The 18,150-nt window shown below is 34.9% G+C and overlaps 3 protein-coding genes across 3 annotated transcripts; all 3 read left to right on the forward strand.

Annotated features, from left to right (window-relative positions):
• Window positions 1-261: 261 nt before the first annotated feature.
• Window positions 262-7,526, forward strand: LOC132624855 (WD repeat-containing protein 55-like). Its single transcript, XM_060339589.1, has 16 exons — window positions 262-410; window positions 820-852; window positions 967-1,031; window positions 1,368-1,455; window positions 1,574-1,607; window positions 2,105-2,143; window positions 3,244-3,350; window positions 4,382-4,424; window positions 4,522-4,578; window positions 4,791-4,867; window positions 4,951-4,999; window positions 5,135-5,181; window positions 5,275-5,348; window positions 5,477-5,532; window positions 5,648-5,765; window positions 6,752-7,526. The coding sequence occupies exons 1-16, from the start codon at window positions 316-318 to the stop codon at window positions 6,820-6,822; spliced, it is 1,053 nt and encodes a 350-aa protein (XP_060195572.1). The 5' UTR covers window positions 262-315; the 3' UTR covers window positions 6,823-7,526.
• An 849-nt stretch (window positions 7,527-8,375) lies between these two features.
• Window positions 8,376-9,441, forward strand: LOC132623257 (stress-induced protein KIN2). Its single transcript, XM_060337990.1, has 3 exons — window positions 8,376-8,529; window positions 8,863-8,931; window positions 9,068-9,441. The coding sequence occupies exons 1-3, from the start codon at window positions 8,473-8,475 to the stop codon at window positions 9,140-9,142; spliced, it is 201 nt and encodes a 66-aa protein (XP_060193973.1). The 5' UTR covers window positions 8,376-8,472; the 3' UTR covers window positions 9,143-9,441.
• A 1,864-nt stretch (window positions 9,442-11,305) lies between these two features.
• LOC132621862 (pentatricopeptide repeat-containing protein At3g02490, mitochondrial-like) lies at window positions 11,306-13,595 on the forward strand. Its single transcript, XM_060336328.1, has one exon. The coding sequence runs from the start codon at window positions 11,477-11,479 to the stop codon at window positions 13,394-13,396; it is 1,920 nt and encodes a 639-aa protein (XP_060192311.1). The 5' UTR covers window positions 11,306-11,476; the 3' UTR covers window positions 13,397-13,595.
• The last annotated feature ends 4,555 nt before the right edge of the window (window positions 13,596-18,150 follow it).

Raw genomic sequence — 18,150 nt, forward strand, 5'->3', positions numbered from 1 at the left:
CGTGATAATACCAAATCGATCATTACATAAAATGAGATTTTTCGTTATTACGTAACGATGAAATTAATGATACGATACATTAAAATTTAAATAACAATCAAAATAAATATTATATTTAAACTAATAGTACGATACAATACATAGGCTCATAAGCACTTTACTTATAAGCATTTCTTTTTATTTTCTCAAATGGATAGATAAGTCAAAAAGTAATTAAACATTTTTTATTTTCCCAAAAGCATAGGATAAGTCAAAAAGTAATAGTAAACTAGTTTGACCAGGGTTTAAGGCTAAAACCCTTGTGAAGCAGTAAATATGGAGATAGACCTTGGAAAGCTTCCATTTGACATTGATTTTCATCCATCTGACCACCTTGTTGCTGCTGCTCTCATCACTGGTGACCTCCTCTTGTAACTTCACTTCACCATTCTTTTTCTTTTCAAGACCTGGAATAAAATAGTCCAATAAATTTTATTATTCTTTGGGAAATAGATGATTCATATAGACTTAACTAGTTTAACATTGAGTTATACTCCCTCTGTTCCAATTTACATGGCACTTTCCTTTTTAAAGCATTTTCTTTATCATATTGACGTGAGAAAAATTCCAACTTATACTACTTATTGTGTCTAGTTTTAGAATATTGAGTTGATCCAATCCAATTTAGCTTCAAAGATTAGTCAATTTTGATTTTCGGGAAGTGAAAAATTGCCAAATAAATTGGGACGGATGGAGTAGTTTATTGTTTGATTGGCTTGGGTATGCGGGGCTGCTTCAAAAAAACAAAAGGAATTAAAGAAATTTATTTGTATCACGCAGGTACAGTTACAATGCTGATTCTCTGGCTCAAAAGTATTGTAAATTTACTTTCTTTTGGTTCTTTCAGTTCATCGTTGGATGGTTTTGGTTAATGATTTGTTCTGAATTGTGCAAATTTGTTTTATTTTTTGGTTTGATTAATAATAGGTTGTTGGAAGTTAAAGCTCATAGTGAATCATGTAGAGCTGTTCGGTTTATCAACGAGGGCCGTGGTAATATATCCAAACATACCATGCTGTTCTCTTTTAGTTGCTTGTAATTCGAATATACATGTTTCTGTTTCTTGTTGGTTAAATTATTTACTTGCCAATGACTTGTGCAAATTGACACCCTCTATAAGTTGGACATGAACCAACACTAAAATGAACTAGATAACTCTGATTGACTTAAACAGAAGACCAAGGTTTTCTATTAGGGGGAAAATGTCCTCTTGGCTAGATTTTTCTTTGGTTCTATTGTTTCCGTTAATTTCTGGTTTTTTTTTTGTTTCAATGTAGTGGTTAATTTCTACTTTGATTTGCTTCTTCTTAAATTGAATATGGATACAGCAATTGTGATGGGGTCTCTGGATTGTTCTATTCTTGCAACGGACGTTGAAACCGGCTCAGAAATTGTTCGCCTGGAGAATTGCCATGGGTGAGTGGCTGAGTGCTATAAATGAAGTGTTAGTGATGACATGTAACAGCTTTGATTTAGGCGTTTATTTAAATATTGCTCTTTAGAGGTTCTCACACAAGTGTCACTTTTGATTCAGGGCTGCTGTTAATCGAATTGTTAATACGAAAAAGGCTCAAATATGCCATCCAACTATCGGAAATGGCTCATTTATGCCACTCGTCAATAGTTTGGCTCATTTATGCCATCGAACTATAGGAAATGGCTCATTTATGCCACTCATCAATAGTTTGACTCATTTATGCCATCGCCCGTTACCAAAATGACTCATCCATGCCATTTTTTATTAACGCCAGTTTTATGATACCAGATATGACACATGGCTCCAATTAGAGGTCTACATCGTTTAATTAAACCAACCCAATTTTAAATACTGAATTAATAAAAAATCCGATCCATACACTTTACCCACCCACAACCATAATCTAGTTGGAGGCCACTCGTCATATATGGTATTGTAAAACCAGCTTTAATGAAATATGGCATGGATGAGTCATTTGGTAATGGGCGATGGCATAAATGAGTCAAACTATTGATGAGTGGCATAAATGAGCCATTTCTGATAGTTGGATGGCATATTTGAGCCTTTTCCGTTGTTAATATGATGGAGTCAACTATTGCTTCTGGAGACGATGAAGGGTGCATTAAGGTGAAGTTGATGTATTGATTTTTTTTCCTGACAAAAGAAGGCTAAGTTAATTGGATGATCTGAAGATATAAATCCTTTTGGTTGTATCTTCAAATTTTGATTCTTGAAGTTACTAGTGAAGTAGTCAACATTCTATTTTTTTTTAAAATTGTTTTTATTACATAGGGGGTCGGGGAAATGGGGAGGGGATTACAACGTGGGGATTCGAACCCTCAGGTGAAAGTTCAGGTAGCCAACCAACTGAGCTACTAGATCCCTAGTAGTCAACATTCTATCATTTAAATTGTACCGTGCTTGATAATCTTTGTTTTTTTCATTACACTATTTTAGATTGCTTCATTTACTATTGATAGGAAGTAGCAACAGCTTTGAGGTGTACATTGTACACAAGGTTGACCGGACACCACCGTTATTTAAAAAAATACGGAAGTAGCAAAATTTGGTGTGCCTTTTGTATTTTCTGGATTCCATCATCATAATTTACTTTGTTCTGTCAGCAACCTTGCGAACCCGGTGCATGGGACCATAAATTTTCTTATTCTTTGAAGAGGAATTTTTAGGAAGTAACAAAACATTGAAGTGTTCAAGCCTTAGTGCCTTATCTCTCAATATAGTTCGTGTCTAAATATTGCTCCTTCACGTTCTTCAGAAAAAAATTGCTCCTTCAGTTCATGAGCACTGTTGATCATTCTTGCTTTTTTCATTTTTCTTTAATTCTGTGGTTGGATTATGAAGATGAACAAAAACACAAATGTTTATGCTGTAATGCTACTTATTACAATTTAGAGCTTCATTGGGCTTTCTGAATGCCTCGTCAACATTGCAATCAGTAAAATGTTTGCTTTAGCCGACTTGGGACTAACAGAGACTTGAATCATTTGATGTTAAACTTCTGCTAAACCATTGATGATGTTGATACTTTTTTCCATGAAACTGATCACATTAGTTGCATCTCCATCACGCCATGTGTGCCTAATTGTGCCCCTTCCCTCGGGTCCCCTTCTCTTGTTTAAGATAATTCTGTTGCATGGTGTTTGAAGCACCATACCCGTAGAGTTCAATTAAGTTTTAGTTAGCCTTTCCAAACTACTATCTTGCAGGTATGGGATACCAGACAACGCTCGTGCTCCAATACTTTTAATGCTCATGAAGAATACATTTCAGACATAACCTTTGCAGCTGATTCCATGAAACTATTGGAAACAAGGTACATAATTCACTCTCTGTCGCTCAAAAGAATGCACGTGCTGCTCGGTGATTGTAAAATGTTTTTAAGTGGGATCCCCTGTTAAAGGTGAGACGAGGCACTCAAAGCTGTCATCCCCGCCCCACCATCTTGTTGACTTCTCATCATCCTTACTTGGAAATGGCTGTATGTGACTCTTTTTCTGGTTTTACCTTTGAATTTGAGTATGTAGATTTGCTAAGTTAGTCACATTTGTAATTACTGGAATGTACTACACAGGGACTAAATCTAACTCTTTATGTGCAAGTTGGAATGAATTTGCAAATCTTTTGTTGGTTCAGAAGATAACACGGCAGTTGACCTTTCTAAAGCGATGAAATGAAAATCAGGAGTCTTGCTGTTGCCAATTCTATTTTCTGTGTACATTAATCTGATTTTTAGACAGTTTCTTGCACTGGTTTTTGTTGCTCTATCATCCTGGACATCTTGTTTACTATTATTCTCAAAAGATGAAAGGGGTTGCTGATGTACCGTTTACTTGATGCATTTGAAACACAGTCATAGTTTATTAAGATTTATTTGAATTGGTTATCCATGGTTTAGAGTTAGAGTACAAGTGCTCCATTATTTATTTAGCAGCGTGCTGCATTTTTCCAAACTCTAGGGTTTGTATTCTAAACCACCAAAAACTTGAGAATGTTTTTCTTTTACGTCATGAAAATGATATATACTCTCTCTTTATTTTGAAGGGGAGCCTTGGCGTAACTGGTAAAGTTGCTGCCATGTGACCAGGAGGTCACGGGTTCGAGCCGTGGAAACAACCTCTTGCAGAAATGCAAGGTAAGGCTGCGTACAATAGACCCTTATGGTCCGGCCCTTCCCGGACCCCGCGCATTGCGGGAGCTTAGTGCACCGGGACTCTCTCTTTATTTTGTTACTTTTGGGTTCTTATGCTGCTAAGTCTGGCTCAGCTTAAGCAGCTCAGTGTCATGGAGTTTAAGTTAAGAACTCAGTGTAATTATCTGAATTGCGAATCTTCCTTTTCTCTGTAGTGGCGACGGGTCACTTTCTGTTTGCAATTTAAGGAGCAGTAAGGTAATGTAATTGTTTTGGTCGCTCTTAAAATAAAAAAAAGACTATCATTTCGACATTAGTTCCCCTCACTTTAAAAGTTGATACATCTCAATTTCAGATCCAAACTCGCTCTGAATTTTCTGAAGAGGAGCTGCTCTCTGTGGTAATTATGAAGGTAAGATTTTAATCGTCTACATGTAATGATGCCTTTTTCTTTTACACCTTCTCTTGTTCAGCTTCGAAGAAATGTCTTTAGAGAGTTGTTTTCATCTTACATTGTTTCTTCTTTAGATTTTCTGGTCAATTTTTATCCATATAATATCGTCTCTAGACATGCTTCAAACTCTTTTGGTGGACTAATAATACTGTTCCCATTTTTGTCATCAGAATGGTAGAAAAGTAATATGTGGTACTCAATCTGGAACTCTGTTACTGTATTCATGGGGATTCTTTAAAGATTGCAGGTATGTCTCCTATTCCCATTTTCGCTGCTTGAACTTCTTGTCAGGAGGTGATTCCAATATATTCCACTTCTTGTCATTTTCAGTGATCGCTTTGTTGATCCATCACCGAACTCTATAGATGCATTACTGAAAGTAAGTGTCTATTATGATTTTTTGTTGATAAGGGTGTCTGTCTACTGTAATTTTCTTTTCCCAATGATTAAAGCTTGAAATTAGCTTGATAATCATACATTGAAAGTTCAAAATGTTCTTTTTCTTCTGGATAAGCTTGACGAAGATAGAGTAATAACTGGGTCTGAGAATGGACTTATCAGGTGAGAGAACTCTCTACTGTGGTATAAGACTAGATTTTTCATTTGACAAATGAGATTCTATTTTCCTTGAACCAATGCTTCTTCTTGGTGTAGTCTGGTTGGCATTTTACCGAACAAGATTATTCAGCCAATTGCCGAGCATTCAGAATACCCTGTTGAACGTCTTGGTACGACTTTAAGTTGAAATTTTGGCATTTTGCAGTCTATTTGTGATGGCTGAATCTGTATATTTTGCAGTCAAAATGTCATACTTATATTGACATTTTCCTATTTGTGGTACCTTGTCATGTTGCAGCCTTTTCTCATGATAGAAAGTATCTTGGAAGTGCATCACATGACAACTTATTGAAAGTCCGTAAATATCTATGTTACCCCCTACAGTAGTTCCTTTGAAATTTTCAAGAAGATTGTGAATGTTGGAAATGGACCGCTAATATCTATATCCCTCCTTTTTCATATTACCTAGTTTTGGGATCTGAATGAGTTGCTGCAAGATTCTGAGGATGGTGCAAAGAATGATTCAACTGCTGAAGATAGTGATACGGATGGGATGGATGTTGATAATATTCCAAAATCTTCCAAAGGTATACAATCTTTCACATTTCTGAATGGAGAAAAGGATGTCATTATCATATTTGAATGTGGTAGATACAAGGTATAGAGATCGAAGGTCCTGAGATTCCCAACTTATTAATGAGTTTACTTCCCAAAGATTTTATATAAATCCCTTGTCAACGTTTTTATATGGGCCATTTTCTTGTAAACTAGTAGAGTCTCATCTGTGCTACACTATCGGGCTTGGCTCATCTGGTTTCATCATTTCTTTTTCTTTCTATTTCAAATAAAAGAATATATCTTAAAATGTCAAATTTCTTTCAAATTTTAGATCAGGTACCAGCTTCCTTGTGTTCTGGTGTTTGTTGGAACCATTAGGGATATTATCATCGTTTCATTAATGTATTCGAAGAAGACTTCCATTTCACATTGTTCATACTGATTATCAATAAATATTTAAAGGATTTAGAGTGTGAAGGCACGAGTGCACCTCTTTTAGAGTCTTTATTGTTTGGTTAGTGGATAGTCAATTATTAGTACATTGACTAATGTCATTTTCAGTATTTTTGATCCATTGCTGTTCTAGCGGTGACGTATAGAGGATGTGAAACTTATAGATGCGTCCCTAGTATTGGAGAAATATGTTTTAGGGCTTCATTTATTCTCTGTGAAAAATCTGAGAACAAGGAATTGCTTCTCAATGTTTCTTGCCTGGTAACCAAATTCAGTTAATTGGTGCAAGGGGCGAGAAAACTGCCATGCTTGCAATGGCCTGTACTAAATCTTACATCATGTTACTGAGGCGGCCTCAGTAACATGGTTTATTAGATTTATTGACTATATAATGGTAGAATCTTGTCAGGTACTTGGTGAATCACCAGAACACAATCAAAATTACTCTCAACCGTCCCTCGCTCCCCCTCTTTTGCTTCCTTTGCCATGTTGTTTGTCCCTCTACGTTATAAAAAAAAAGGTAGCCTACCCCTTAACTTCTTATATATTGCTCTTTCTACAGGGAGCAAGAAGAAAAATGTAAAGAAAGGGCAAGATCCTGGGACTTCGAACAATTTCTTTGCAGAATTATGATACGATATTTCATTGGTCTTGGAAAGGCACATCCATGGGTATTCAAACAAAAATTGTTCATCAATTCTGTCTTTTTGAGTGCTTCCTGGGTAGTTGGCACATGAACTGATGATTGCCGGAAAAAAGGAGGTATAAGTTAAAAACTGATGTCCCATCGCCTGCCCCTGTCCGTGTCCCCCCACAGGGTTTAGGAAGCTGAGGTCTAATGATGCGTTTGGAGATGTGTGTTATATAAGTTTTTGGAGACTCCATAGGTTAGCTTTCACTTATTTGTTTGAGGGATGTTGCCGCGATAAATATCAGTTCTGGTGGTAGGCTCGTGTAGTAGTGGTGCCTTGATTTTTAAAGATTATCCATATTTCATAGTTGTCATGTAATGGAATCTTAATTCCTGTGTAAAATGGTTTCTATCTATTGACCTCTGTATTTGTCTGTTGGCATCAGATGATGGAAGATGCTACTTAGGTACCTAGGTTCAAAGAATTCCTGCCATGACCCAATAGAGTGATAGCTAGTACCAGCAGATATAACTTTAAACGCAATAAAAAAAAAATGAAACATTCATCTTCAACAGAGTTACAGAGACAATACATTCTCACTCCTAATGAATCAGAATCAACATGCTCAAAGCAGGAGCAGCACATTTCTCTTTGAGACATCAGTAATTGAAGTATCAAAGTTTAATTGATTTGAAATTTTAAACATCAGGATCCATCAATTTCATAATTGGTCAAACAAATCCGCAAGTTGGATCATTATGTACATGTACTACTTCGACCAATTGATACTCTCAAATGAATGGATATATATATGCTCAATTTTTATTATATCCCATGGAATTTTTATTTCTTGCATGACATAGTGTTTGAGAATCATAAAGTTAATTACAACATATACATTCAGGTCGACCCAAGTATGAAATACATATAACATGATTGTTGAATGTATATGCCTTCCCCAATATGCTACACTTACAAGAAGTCATTAATATTTCCTCTAGAAACACCATTACGTCATCAGAGTTACATTTGGTTATCCCAGTCTTGGGAGATATTATTATAGAATCCTTCCAATACGTGTAAGTTAATGACTTCCATTAAGTGATAAGTTAATGACTTCTATTAAGTGATACTCCATAGTTTTCACAATAGTTCGAGTACATATACTTAATTCTTCAAATTCAAATGCAATAGTATTATAATACATAGCTTGCAAAATATAATTGGCATTTAGACACACTTTAGTCATAGTATAGTAGAGTGTTATAACTAAGCATACTTATTTGAATCTTTTTCTTAAGGTAGTAGAGTGTTAGAACTGGGTATACTTATTTGAATATAATTTTTATGGTATATAAAATTAGAGTAAAATATGCTTTAACTTTAAAGATTAGAACCGTATTCCGAGTTTTAAGAATCTGCCTTTTCATTTTTGTTTTTGAACCTTTAAAAGACTATCTTTGTGTAACTTCTTCCCCATATTGAGGCCTAGAATGTGTCTTACTTCAACAAATGTCAAGCATTGAATGTGTTTCAAGATCTATAAATACCACATTCTTCTTAAAACAACACATCAACAAGCAATTCCAAAATTAGTTTGATTTCTCTGAGTTTGTAACAGTAGTTGCTCATTTTTAATAATCACAAAATCATGAATAACTCTCAGAATGTAAGCTACCAAGCTGGCCAAGCCAAGGGCCAAGCCCAGGTAATCGATATATATGCGATAATTACTTGCGCATTCATTTTTCCTTTAACATGCTCACAGATAAGTCGAATATTATAATAAGTGCATATGAAAAAGAAAAAAAAGCAAGAATGCCTTATGGACTCGATACTGCGACATAAAGCAACAGTCGAGTCACCTTCCTGGCTACACTAAAGTTTTCCTCATGTCAAAAGGAGTCAACAATTTATGTGTATATAAAGAAAACTACTTTTTGCCTATTTGCATTACAATTTTCAAATAAGCTGAATATGTCCTATTCGGACTATGTAGCTCTGCCACTGATAAAACGTGATATATGTTGTTATGCGACAGGAAAAGGGTAACCAGATGATGGACAAGGCTGCCAATGCTGCACAGTCTGCCAAGGAAACAATGCAAGAGGTTTGGCCATTGATATTCCATTATATATTTGTTGTTCCATAGATATATATACACATCACTCTAAGTCTAATTCCTATACTCTTTGCTATTTATAAGACCAAAACATAATGTGTTATACTTGGTTGACATTTTGTAGGCGGGACAACAAATGCAGGCCAAGGCACAAGGGGCAGCTGATGCAGTTAAAAATGCCACTGGCATGAACAAATGAAATCCTATTTTCAATTGCAGCCAGATGGGCTCTTTTTTAAATCTTTTATCCCCCCTCCTTAATAAGTTTGAAGTTTTTTTTCTTTTCTTTTTAATTTTCAATTAGGGAAACAATTTTTGTTACCTAGGATTGAGTATTGTTGAGAGATTCTGTTTCTGAATCAAAGAAGAAGTTGTGTATAGGTCACATTGTCACAACCTTCTTAGTTTCACTCTAATAATAGTATTTGGTTATATTGAATCTTCGGACTTTGCATTTATGAGATGAGATAATATGATTATGACTTTGTTGTTCCAATTTGTTTAACACTTTTAACTTATCGAAGTAATACTTTATCAATTCCTTTGAGCTATATGTTAACAGATATAATTAACTTCTAGATTCAAAGTTAGACACTTATAAATCATGTCATAAATATTGAAAATTGGAATGCAATTTTTCTCCTATTAAACTAGGGAAGGACTACATATAAAAATAATTAATGAAAGTTCAATTAATTTGAAGTTCTGAACATGAGCAAGCGAAAAAATATTAAACATTTGGATAAAAAGTATTATCATATCGCAATATATGTGAAATGATTAACTCTGAGTATTTCGACATTTTAGTTATCAAAATCTTTCTCACATCACATTCCATCATAAAGATAATTGAAATAAATATCAGGACCGACAGTTGATGTGGCATTAATTAAAATTTCCTCTTATATTAAACATAGTGGATTTTTTTTATTTTTCTGAAAAACTATTTTCAATATTGCAAATATTGAAAAATTGTCGATTTCTTTTGCAACCTCAACATCATTAAAAAATATGTTTTTCAAGTTTTGTAAAAAGATTAAGTTACTCAAAAGGTACTTTTCATTTTCTGGAAAGTAAAAAAAAGCTCTAGAAATGATGTAGGGCTGAAAATTTTTCAAAAAATATTTTCAAGACTTTGAAAATAAACGCCAACTATTACTTTTACGACGCTAGTTAATTTATTCATTGTCTAATTAAACAAACCCAACTAATCAATGCGAAATAATGTATTTCAAACATATATAATGTGTTTCAATGACAGTATTTTGTAACATTGTTTTTTTTTTTTTTGTCAAGCATAAGAGCTAAAATAATAATTGATGAAAAACTCGTTAGAGCACAATGATATCAGCTTAAATGAGAAATGAAGTGGAAAAATTGGTATTGGTGGAAAAGTCATGAGTAACAAAATCAGGATCAAGATCAAGTCAAAGTATAATACAATGAATTTATATTAACAGTATTTCTTGATTATTTTCTAATGGTTTGAAGCCATAAAAATCATTAATAAACACTCATTAGGATTTGCATATTGATTTATGTATACTTTTTAAAAATCAAGGAAAGATAAAAGAATGCAAGAATGCATTCTATGATTACATACTTGAATGCAAATTTGGAATTGCACATAAGTTTGAAATAATGAATTACTATAGTTTTGTGTAGACACTAGATACAGGTAAATTTTATTTTATCAAAATTTGGCTAGTAGACCTGCAAGGGTGGCTCAGTTGGTTGAGCATGGGGCTTTCATAATGGAGGTCTCAGATTCGAAACCCCCTGTCAACGACAGCACGAGATTTGTCTTCTAGGTCAAGCTCGTCGCACGGGGCTTGCCTAGTGCGCGTTACCTCTCCTGTGTGGTTTGCGAGCTATTGCACAGAAGCTGGGTTTACCTTGTGCGCACCCAAAGAGTAGCGGCTGCGGGTTCTCATGTCATAAAAAAAAAAAAAAAAAATTGGCTAGTAGTTTACAGTTTACACTCACATTAGTAGTATTAATTGCGCTGATTAGCTCAATATTGAGTGGTAGATTAATCTAACATAATCTAGCTAAAATCAAAGATGTGTTTGCGAGCTCTGATATTGGAAGATTTGTCTATCAATTGCGAATTTGCTAGTTCTTCAAATGTTAAGCCCAATCTTTGATTAAAATGCTGGTAATAGTTACTCAATGTGTCCCAAGAATAATACATTTTTATATTTAAAAATAATTTAACCTAAAACTTTTTACGGCCGCACAAATATGCATGACTTGTTTTAGACCACAAGATGAGTAGCATTGGTATATATGTATCATTTTACCCCTCTTTTTTTACCTTACAAAAATAAAAATAAAAATCCAGAACCGTAGTAGCCCTAATCCAAATCCAAAAACCACATTCGGATCTTCCATGTGACCCGAATCTCATTCCATCTGAGTTTTTCCCTTCTCTCATCCTCCATAAACCCTACTAAAATCCCCTTTTTTTCATTCCAAAAAATACCAGCCGAAACTCTTTTCATTTATCACCAAATTAAATCTACTGACAACAATGCGAAATCAACAACGATGGCTTCTCCTTCTTCTCCGACATCACCATTCTCACATTTCCAGACGACACGTCATCAATCAATCTCCCTTTCAGGTAATAAATCCATCTCTTCGTTCACTCACTTACTCACGTGCATCTCACATGCTCCCTTACCAACCACGTTGTTTCTCTACATCTGAATTGCCTGTCCAACACAAAGAATCAGATCAAATCTCTGTTTTAACTGACATTTTCTCTAAACCAAACAAGACTAATGACGACATTAAGCTTGATTTAGACTCTAATAATGTTACTCTCACCCATGATTTGGTTATAAAAGCCTTACGGAGCTTTAATACTGCCCCTGACGTGGCACGGAGGGTTTTTAACTGGGTTAAGGATAATGAGAGTGAGAGGTTGAGTTCAAAGGTGTATAATTATATGTTGGGGATATTGGGGTCTAATGGATTTGTTAAGGAGTTTTGGGGTATGGTTCAAGTTATGAAAAGTAAAGGCTATGGGGTGTCGAGAGGTACGTTTAATCGGGCTATCGAGAGATTTGAGAAGGATAAGCTTAGCGACGATGTGAAGAAGCTAAAAGAATTGTATGGTGATAATTCGAGCGAGGAAGTTTGTTCCAAGGTTTGCAAATTGATTCGCGGAAATGTATGGGGAGATGACGTGGAAAAGAAGCTGCGAGAGTTGAATTTCGAGTTTTCTAGTGAATTGGTCAGTATGGTTTTGGAGAATCTTGAATGTGAAGCTAATAAGGCTTTGATATTCTTTAGGTGGATTGAAGAGAGTGGTTTGTTTAAGCATAATGACCGGACGTTTAATGCTATGGCGAGGGTCTTAGGTAGGGAAGAGTCCGGTGAGAAGTTCTGGAGGTTAGTTGATGAAATGAGAACCGCAGGTTTTGAAATGGAAAGAGAGATTTATGTTAGGGTTCTGGATAACTTTGTTAAGAGAAAAATGATTAAGGATGCCGTGGACTTGTATGAGTTTGCAATGGTCGGTGTAAACAAGCCATCCTCGCAGGACTGCACTTTTCTATTGAAGAAAATAGTTGTTAGTAAGGAGCTTGATTTGAACTTGTTCTCAAAAGTCTTAAGGGTCTTCACAGAAAGTGGCAATTCATTGACTGGTGCTAATCTCGATGCCGTTCTCAAGTCTTTGACCAGTGTTGATAGATTTGGTGAATGCAACAAGATATTGAAAGCAATGGAGGATGCTGGTTTCACACCTAGTCAGATTCAACAGAGCAAAATTGCTTTTAATTTGGGTAGCGGTGGGAAGGATAAGGAATCAAATGAGTTTATGAATTATATAGAATCAACGGGCACTATTCCAAAGTCTAAAACATGGACATCTTTAATTGAAGGATACTGTGAAGCTGGTGATCTGGCTAAAGCTTCAGATGCATTTGAAATGATGGTGGAAAAGGAAGGGACATCACATGCTGGGTATGCTTTAGAGCTCTTAGTGTCCTTGCACTGCCGCAAGAGAAGAGCGATTCATGCATTCAAGCTTGTCGAGAAGATGGCCAATGAGAAAGGCCTACGTGTGTGGCATACCACATATAAGTTTTTGGTAGGAAAATTATTGGCTCAGCGAGGTTTCGAGGAAGCTCTGAATGTTCTGCATTTGATGAAAATTCAAGATTACCCGCCTTTTCTGGATCCCTTCATCAAGTACCTTTCCAAGAGCGGAAGTGCTGACGAAGCCCTTGCATTTACTGAAACAGTGACAGTGAAGAAATTTCCATCAACTTCTGTATTTCTCAATTTGTTTGAAGCATACTTTAAAGCAGGAAAGCGGAGTGAAGCACAGGACTTCCTTGCAATATGTCCCAGATACATTAGGAACCATGCCGATGTTTTGAATCTTTTCTGTTCCATGAAACCTCAGAAAGCAACTGCTACTATTCCTGCGGCTGCATAGGTTCAGATGGATGCATTTAGTTTTTTGTGCTGCTAGGTATTTGGACATTTTCCCCCTAATATTTTCTTATAAAAGTTTGTAACCGCCTCTGTTTTTTTTTTAAAATATTGGGGCTTAGTTCCCTTAGAAACTCTTTTCCAATTATAGTTCACTTGGTGAAATTTAATTGACACAATAAAACATAATTGCATTGGACTCATCAAGGTTATTGGTGAACACTTCCTCATGTTACTTCATAGAAGTTATTGGTGAACGCTTTGTCTTGATTCCACTGAGTTGTTTATTTTGTGGTTTTCTGAGTAAGCTTGAGAAAAAAGGGATCTGTAATTGGTCTAGTTTACTGGATCCATCATAGAGATTGTCTTAATTCTGGCTTTACTAGATTATGTAAACAAACTTGGAGAATTTCATGTTCCTTCAACTCTTAACCATGCTCTTAAAGCTAAATGTCTGTTAAACTTATTTAGTTGGCATAATCAGGCCTCTGTATCTTGTTACTTGTAGTGTAAACTGTTGTATATGAGCAGATACTGTTTTTACTTTGCAACGTGCTGTTATGCATATTCTTGATGCTTTTTTGAATGAAATCCTGTAACTTCATAAAGAAACCTTAAGATTTTCAAGTTTATAAGGGTTTGCTAGGTGAATTGAATCCAACTCAACTTTTTCATTTGCTATCTCTCTAGCTACTTGTTGATCACTACAAATGCCCTTTAACTCCATGATATTATTGTTTAATTTAATTGTGCTGCGTTACTCAAGCTTTTGCTGGGCTTGGGGTGTTATAATTCATCTAAAAAATTGTGCTCCTTCATGGCAATGTCAATTGGGTGCTTCTCGAAGAGGAATATGATGAAGATCTTAGCTGTTTTCTGCTTTCTTCCTTCCCGAAGAATGTTAAAGATTGTTGCATGAAGCTTTTCTGTAGTTGCTTTGGAAATGGGCTGTCTGGGCTTGGTCTTATATTTCCTACTAGTCTTGTGAAGTCCGTGCTGAGCCCGGGCCCAAGATCCATGTAGAAAACTTTATAATAGTTTAATTAGAAAAAAGATATTTTGATATATTGTAAACTAACATAGTTGGAAGTATTTAAAATAATTCCAAATTGACTACAAGAGTAGTCGACAATTGTGTTTTGCTTCTTCTTCATAGTGATTCAAAGAAATCTATTATTTTCCAGCTAAGATTTTCGATAAGTAAAAGGATCCTTTTAATTCTTCACCACAAATTCTTGCATCATTTTCTTAAAAAGATATCATATTGATATCCGTAAAAGCCTATGTTTAGCTAAACTAAAATGGTTTAAGAGTTAGAAAATATTATAACAAAATTAAACTTCAAAAGTTACAACATTATTAAAAAGGTTAAAAGTTATTAAAAATAGATTAAGGAGCTGATCACTTAGTAGACACAGTTACATCTCTCTCCTTTTTACTCTCCTCCGAAACCCCCCGCCCTTACCAGTAGTGGCGGATCCAGGATTTTGAGTTCGGGGGTGCTGGACTCAGGAATTTTGAGTTCGGGGGTGCTGGACTCAGGAATTTTGAGTTCGGGGGTGCTCTATTAACTATTTATATCTGTTTCCTTTATATTTTCTATACAGCTATACACTCCGTGATTGAATTTATGGTGCTGGAGCACTCAAAAATTGTACATGGGTCCGCCACTGCTTACCAGCCCTCCTCTCTTTCCTCCACTTAATTATGAACATTAAATAAACCTTAAAAATTCTTTTATTTTCAAAGATCCTAATATATTAATTCTTGAAAAGCTTTGATACCTTAATATACTAAAAGCTATTGCATCAGAAAAAACTAAGATTAAAGCATGATTAGTAAAAACCATGTTTTATGAACTATAAACTACTTTTTACCAAAAAAAGAATACTAATATATAATTTGGTTCAAGAAAAAACTATCAAACCATACATTTTACATTTATTTTTCTGTTGAGAAATTGGTGAATTTACTTGTACATAAAGATAAAATTTAAAATTTTAAAAATTGAGACTTAAAATGATATTAATACATGCTAATTCTAATTAAATCATACAAAATATAAAAAACTGGTACTTTTCTTAATTTAAACTTTCTTTTTCTTTTCAAAAGATGCAGGTGAGAAAATGACATTTCTTTTCTATTCTTTTTTTAGAGTCTAAGTGGAATATAATTTTAATAATTTATGTCATAATAATATTATAACTATGCTATCAGTCCAAGAATGTTAGGATCAACTAAATTTTAATAAGTAAATCATGTCTCAATGCAACGACGTACCTAATAATTTTGTTCGTTCTCGCTTCTATTTTTCCAAAGGATCAATTTTGATTTTCTTTACTATACAAAATTATGTTAAAATACCATACCTAATTTATATTTTCAAAATAAAAAGATTATTAAGAGATAAGATCAAGATAAATCTAACTATAATCCTAAAATTTACGAAGTGAAAATATCATTTAAAGATTTCTCTCTCAATACCAAATGAGCTCTTCAAAGTTACTATTCCTTATGTACAATTTACGTGATACACTTTTCTTTTTAGTCTATCCAAAAAGAATGTCACTTTTCTACATTTAAAAACAATTTAACTTTATTAAGTGAATTACAACCACACTAATATCTAAAACTTGTTTTGGATCACAAATTTCAAATGTCTCAAACTCCGTGTCTAGTCAAACGGTGCCACAAAAATTGAGACAGAGGGAGCACTATTATTTATTTATCTTCATGGATAGTTGGTTCTTTTGGATGACATCATTACTATTCACAACTTTTTAAGTATCTTAAAGGGTCTCAAACTTTACTATATTTACCAAGTTGAAGGTGACAACCTAAGTAATAAACGAATATAGTAGGGCTAAATATATGACAAAAAGAAGTTATGGTACATATTTCACTTACAAAAAGTTGAATAAAGGGGCCATGTACAATATTACCAAAAAAGATTATCTTGATTTATTTGAAACATACTTTGGTATATCATGCAATAAATAATAAGTACACGGGTAGATGTGGAAGAGACAATCCTTTTAATTAGCAAGCACACAACTAAATGATTGAGATTCAACTAAGGACTACAAAATCTTTGCATTGTCCCTTATTATATATAGGAATTTGTCATTTCTTGGGTAGGAATTGCACCAGGTAGCCGTGCTGTTTAAAACATAACCAGATTAAGGTTTACTTAAAGTTTAGCTAGTATTGGCAAACTTCAGATCTGACAAACTTAGACCTGCACTACTGCTGCTCCTTCGCTTCTACTTCTGAAGTTAAAACTAAAAAACCCGTATTTTCAACTTCAGACATGCATGTCAGAAGTCCATTCTAAGGCGTCCAAATGTTAAAACTTTGTAAATTTTGGCTATTCTTGAAATACTATTTCGTTTCCAACCTATTTTCTCCACGGGCCCTAGTGTTACGGAGGCAGCAGTTAAGGATTCAATTTTTTGCGCGGGTTGTCCTTCAAAGGCAGTGGTCTTTAATTTTTGTCTTTTACTTAAAAAGATGGCCGAAAATACCTCGAGATTTTTGGTTTGAACCTCCGCTTAGTCAAAAAAAATAATAATTTCGCAAGGCAAGATTTTGCAAAAAGTCTGCCTTATGTGGCAAAGTTTGCCTAGACATAACTAAAGTCTGGCTTATGTGGCAGATGTTGTCTTAAGGCATAACTAAAAGTCTGCTGGATCCGGCAGACTTTTAGTTAGCCTTAATGCGAAGTTTGCTGCATAACACAGACTTTTTGTTATGCCTTAAGGCCGCATACGACAGATTTTTAGTTATGCCTTAGGCAAAGGCTGACCGACAACCCGACAGACTTTTCCTTAAGGCATAACTAAAAGTCTGCCTTATAAGGCAAAGTCTGGCGTGTCCGGCTGACATTTAGTAATGCCAGCGGTAGACTTTTCGCGAAGCCTTGACTTGCGAATATTTTTTTATTTTTATGATTAAGCTAGGGTTCGAACCCAGAATCTCGGAGTATTTTAGGCGTTGGGCAAAAAATAAAGATCAACAATTTGAGGGGCAAAAGTTAAAGAACGACCCCAAAGGACAATCGTGCAGATTAATTGTTTAACTAAGCAGCTTAATGCAAGTTATCATACCCATTTCTAAACCTGTTAACCGGTTCGGGTTAACCGGTAACCGGACCGGCTAAACCGGAACCGGAAGCGGTTAAACCGGTTAACCGGTTCCGGTTAACCGTGTAATAGTTTACCGGTCCGGTTCCGATATTTTAGAAACCGGAACCGGAACCGGACCGGTTAAACCGGTTTAACAGGTGAAAATAAAAAAAAAATAAAAAAAAAAAGGAAAGAGCCGTTGGGCCGCAGTGTCCGTTAATGGACCGTTGGCAACGGTCCATTTGCAAAAATGGCCGTTGCCAAACTGTCAGTTTTTTAATTTTTGGCCCCCAATTTTTTTTTTTTTTAACACTTTAACTCATCCCCACCCCTATATAAACCCTTCTTCATTTTCATTTTAATTCACATCAATTCACTCTTCTTCATCTTTCTCTCAAATCTCAATCTCTCAATTATAGTTACTTTGCAATAATTAGCCACAAAGTCTTATTATAGTTTCAACTTTCAATTATTAATTTTGCAATTATAATATTGTTGGTGGAGTTGGTGATTTTGCAACAATCCGAAGTAGCTTTGGTGGATTTGCAATGGAAATTAATTTGGCAATTTGGTACCTTCGTTCCAACTCTATCTTTATTTTTCGCAATTTAATTCTAGCAATTTATTTTTCGCA

This window comes from Lycium barbarum, chromosome 12, assembly GCF_019175385.1.
Source record: "Lycium barbarum isolate Lr01 chromosome 12, ASM1917538v2, whole genome shotgun sequence".
Lineage (NCBI taxonomy): Eukaryota > Viridiplantae > Streptophyta > Magnoliopsida > Solanales > Solanaceae > Lycium > Lycium barbarum.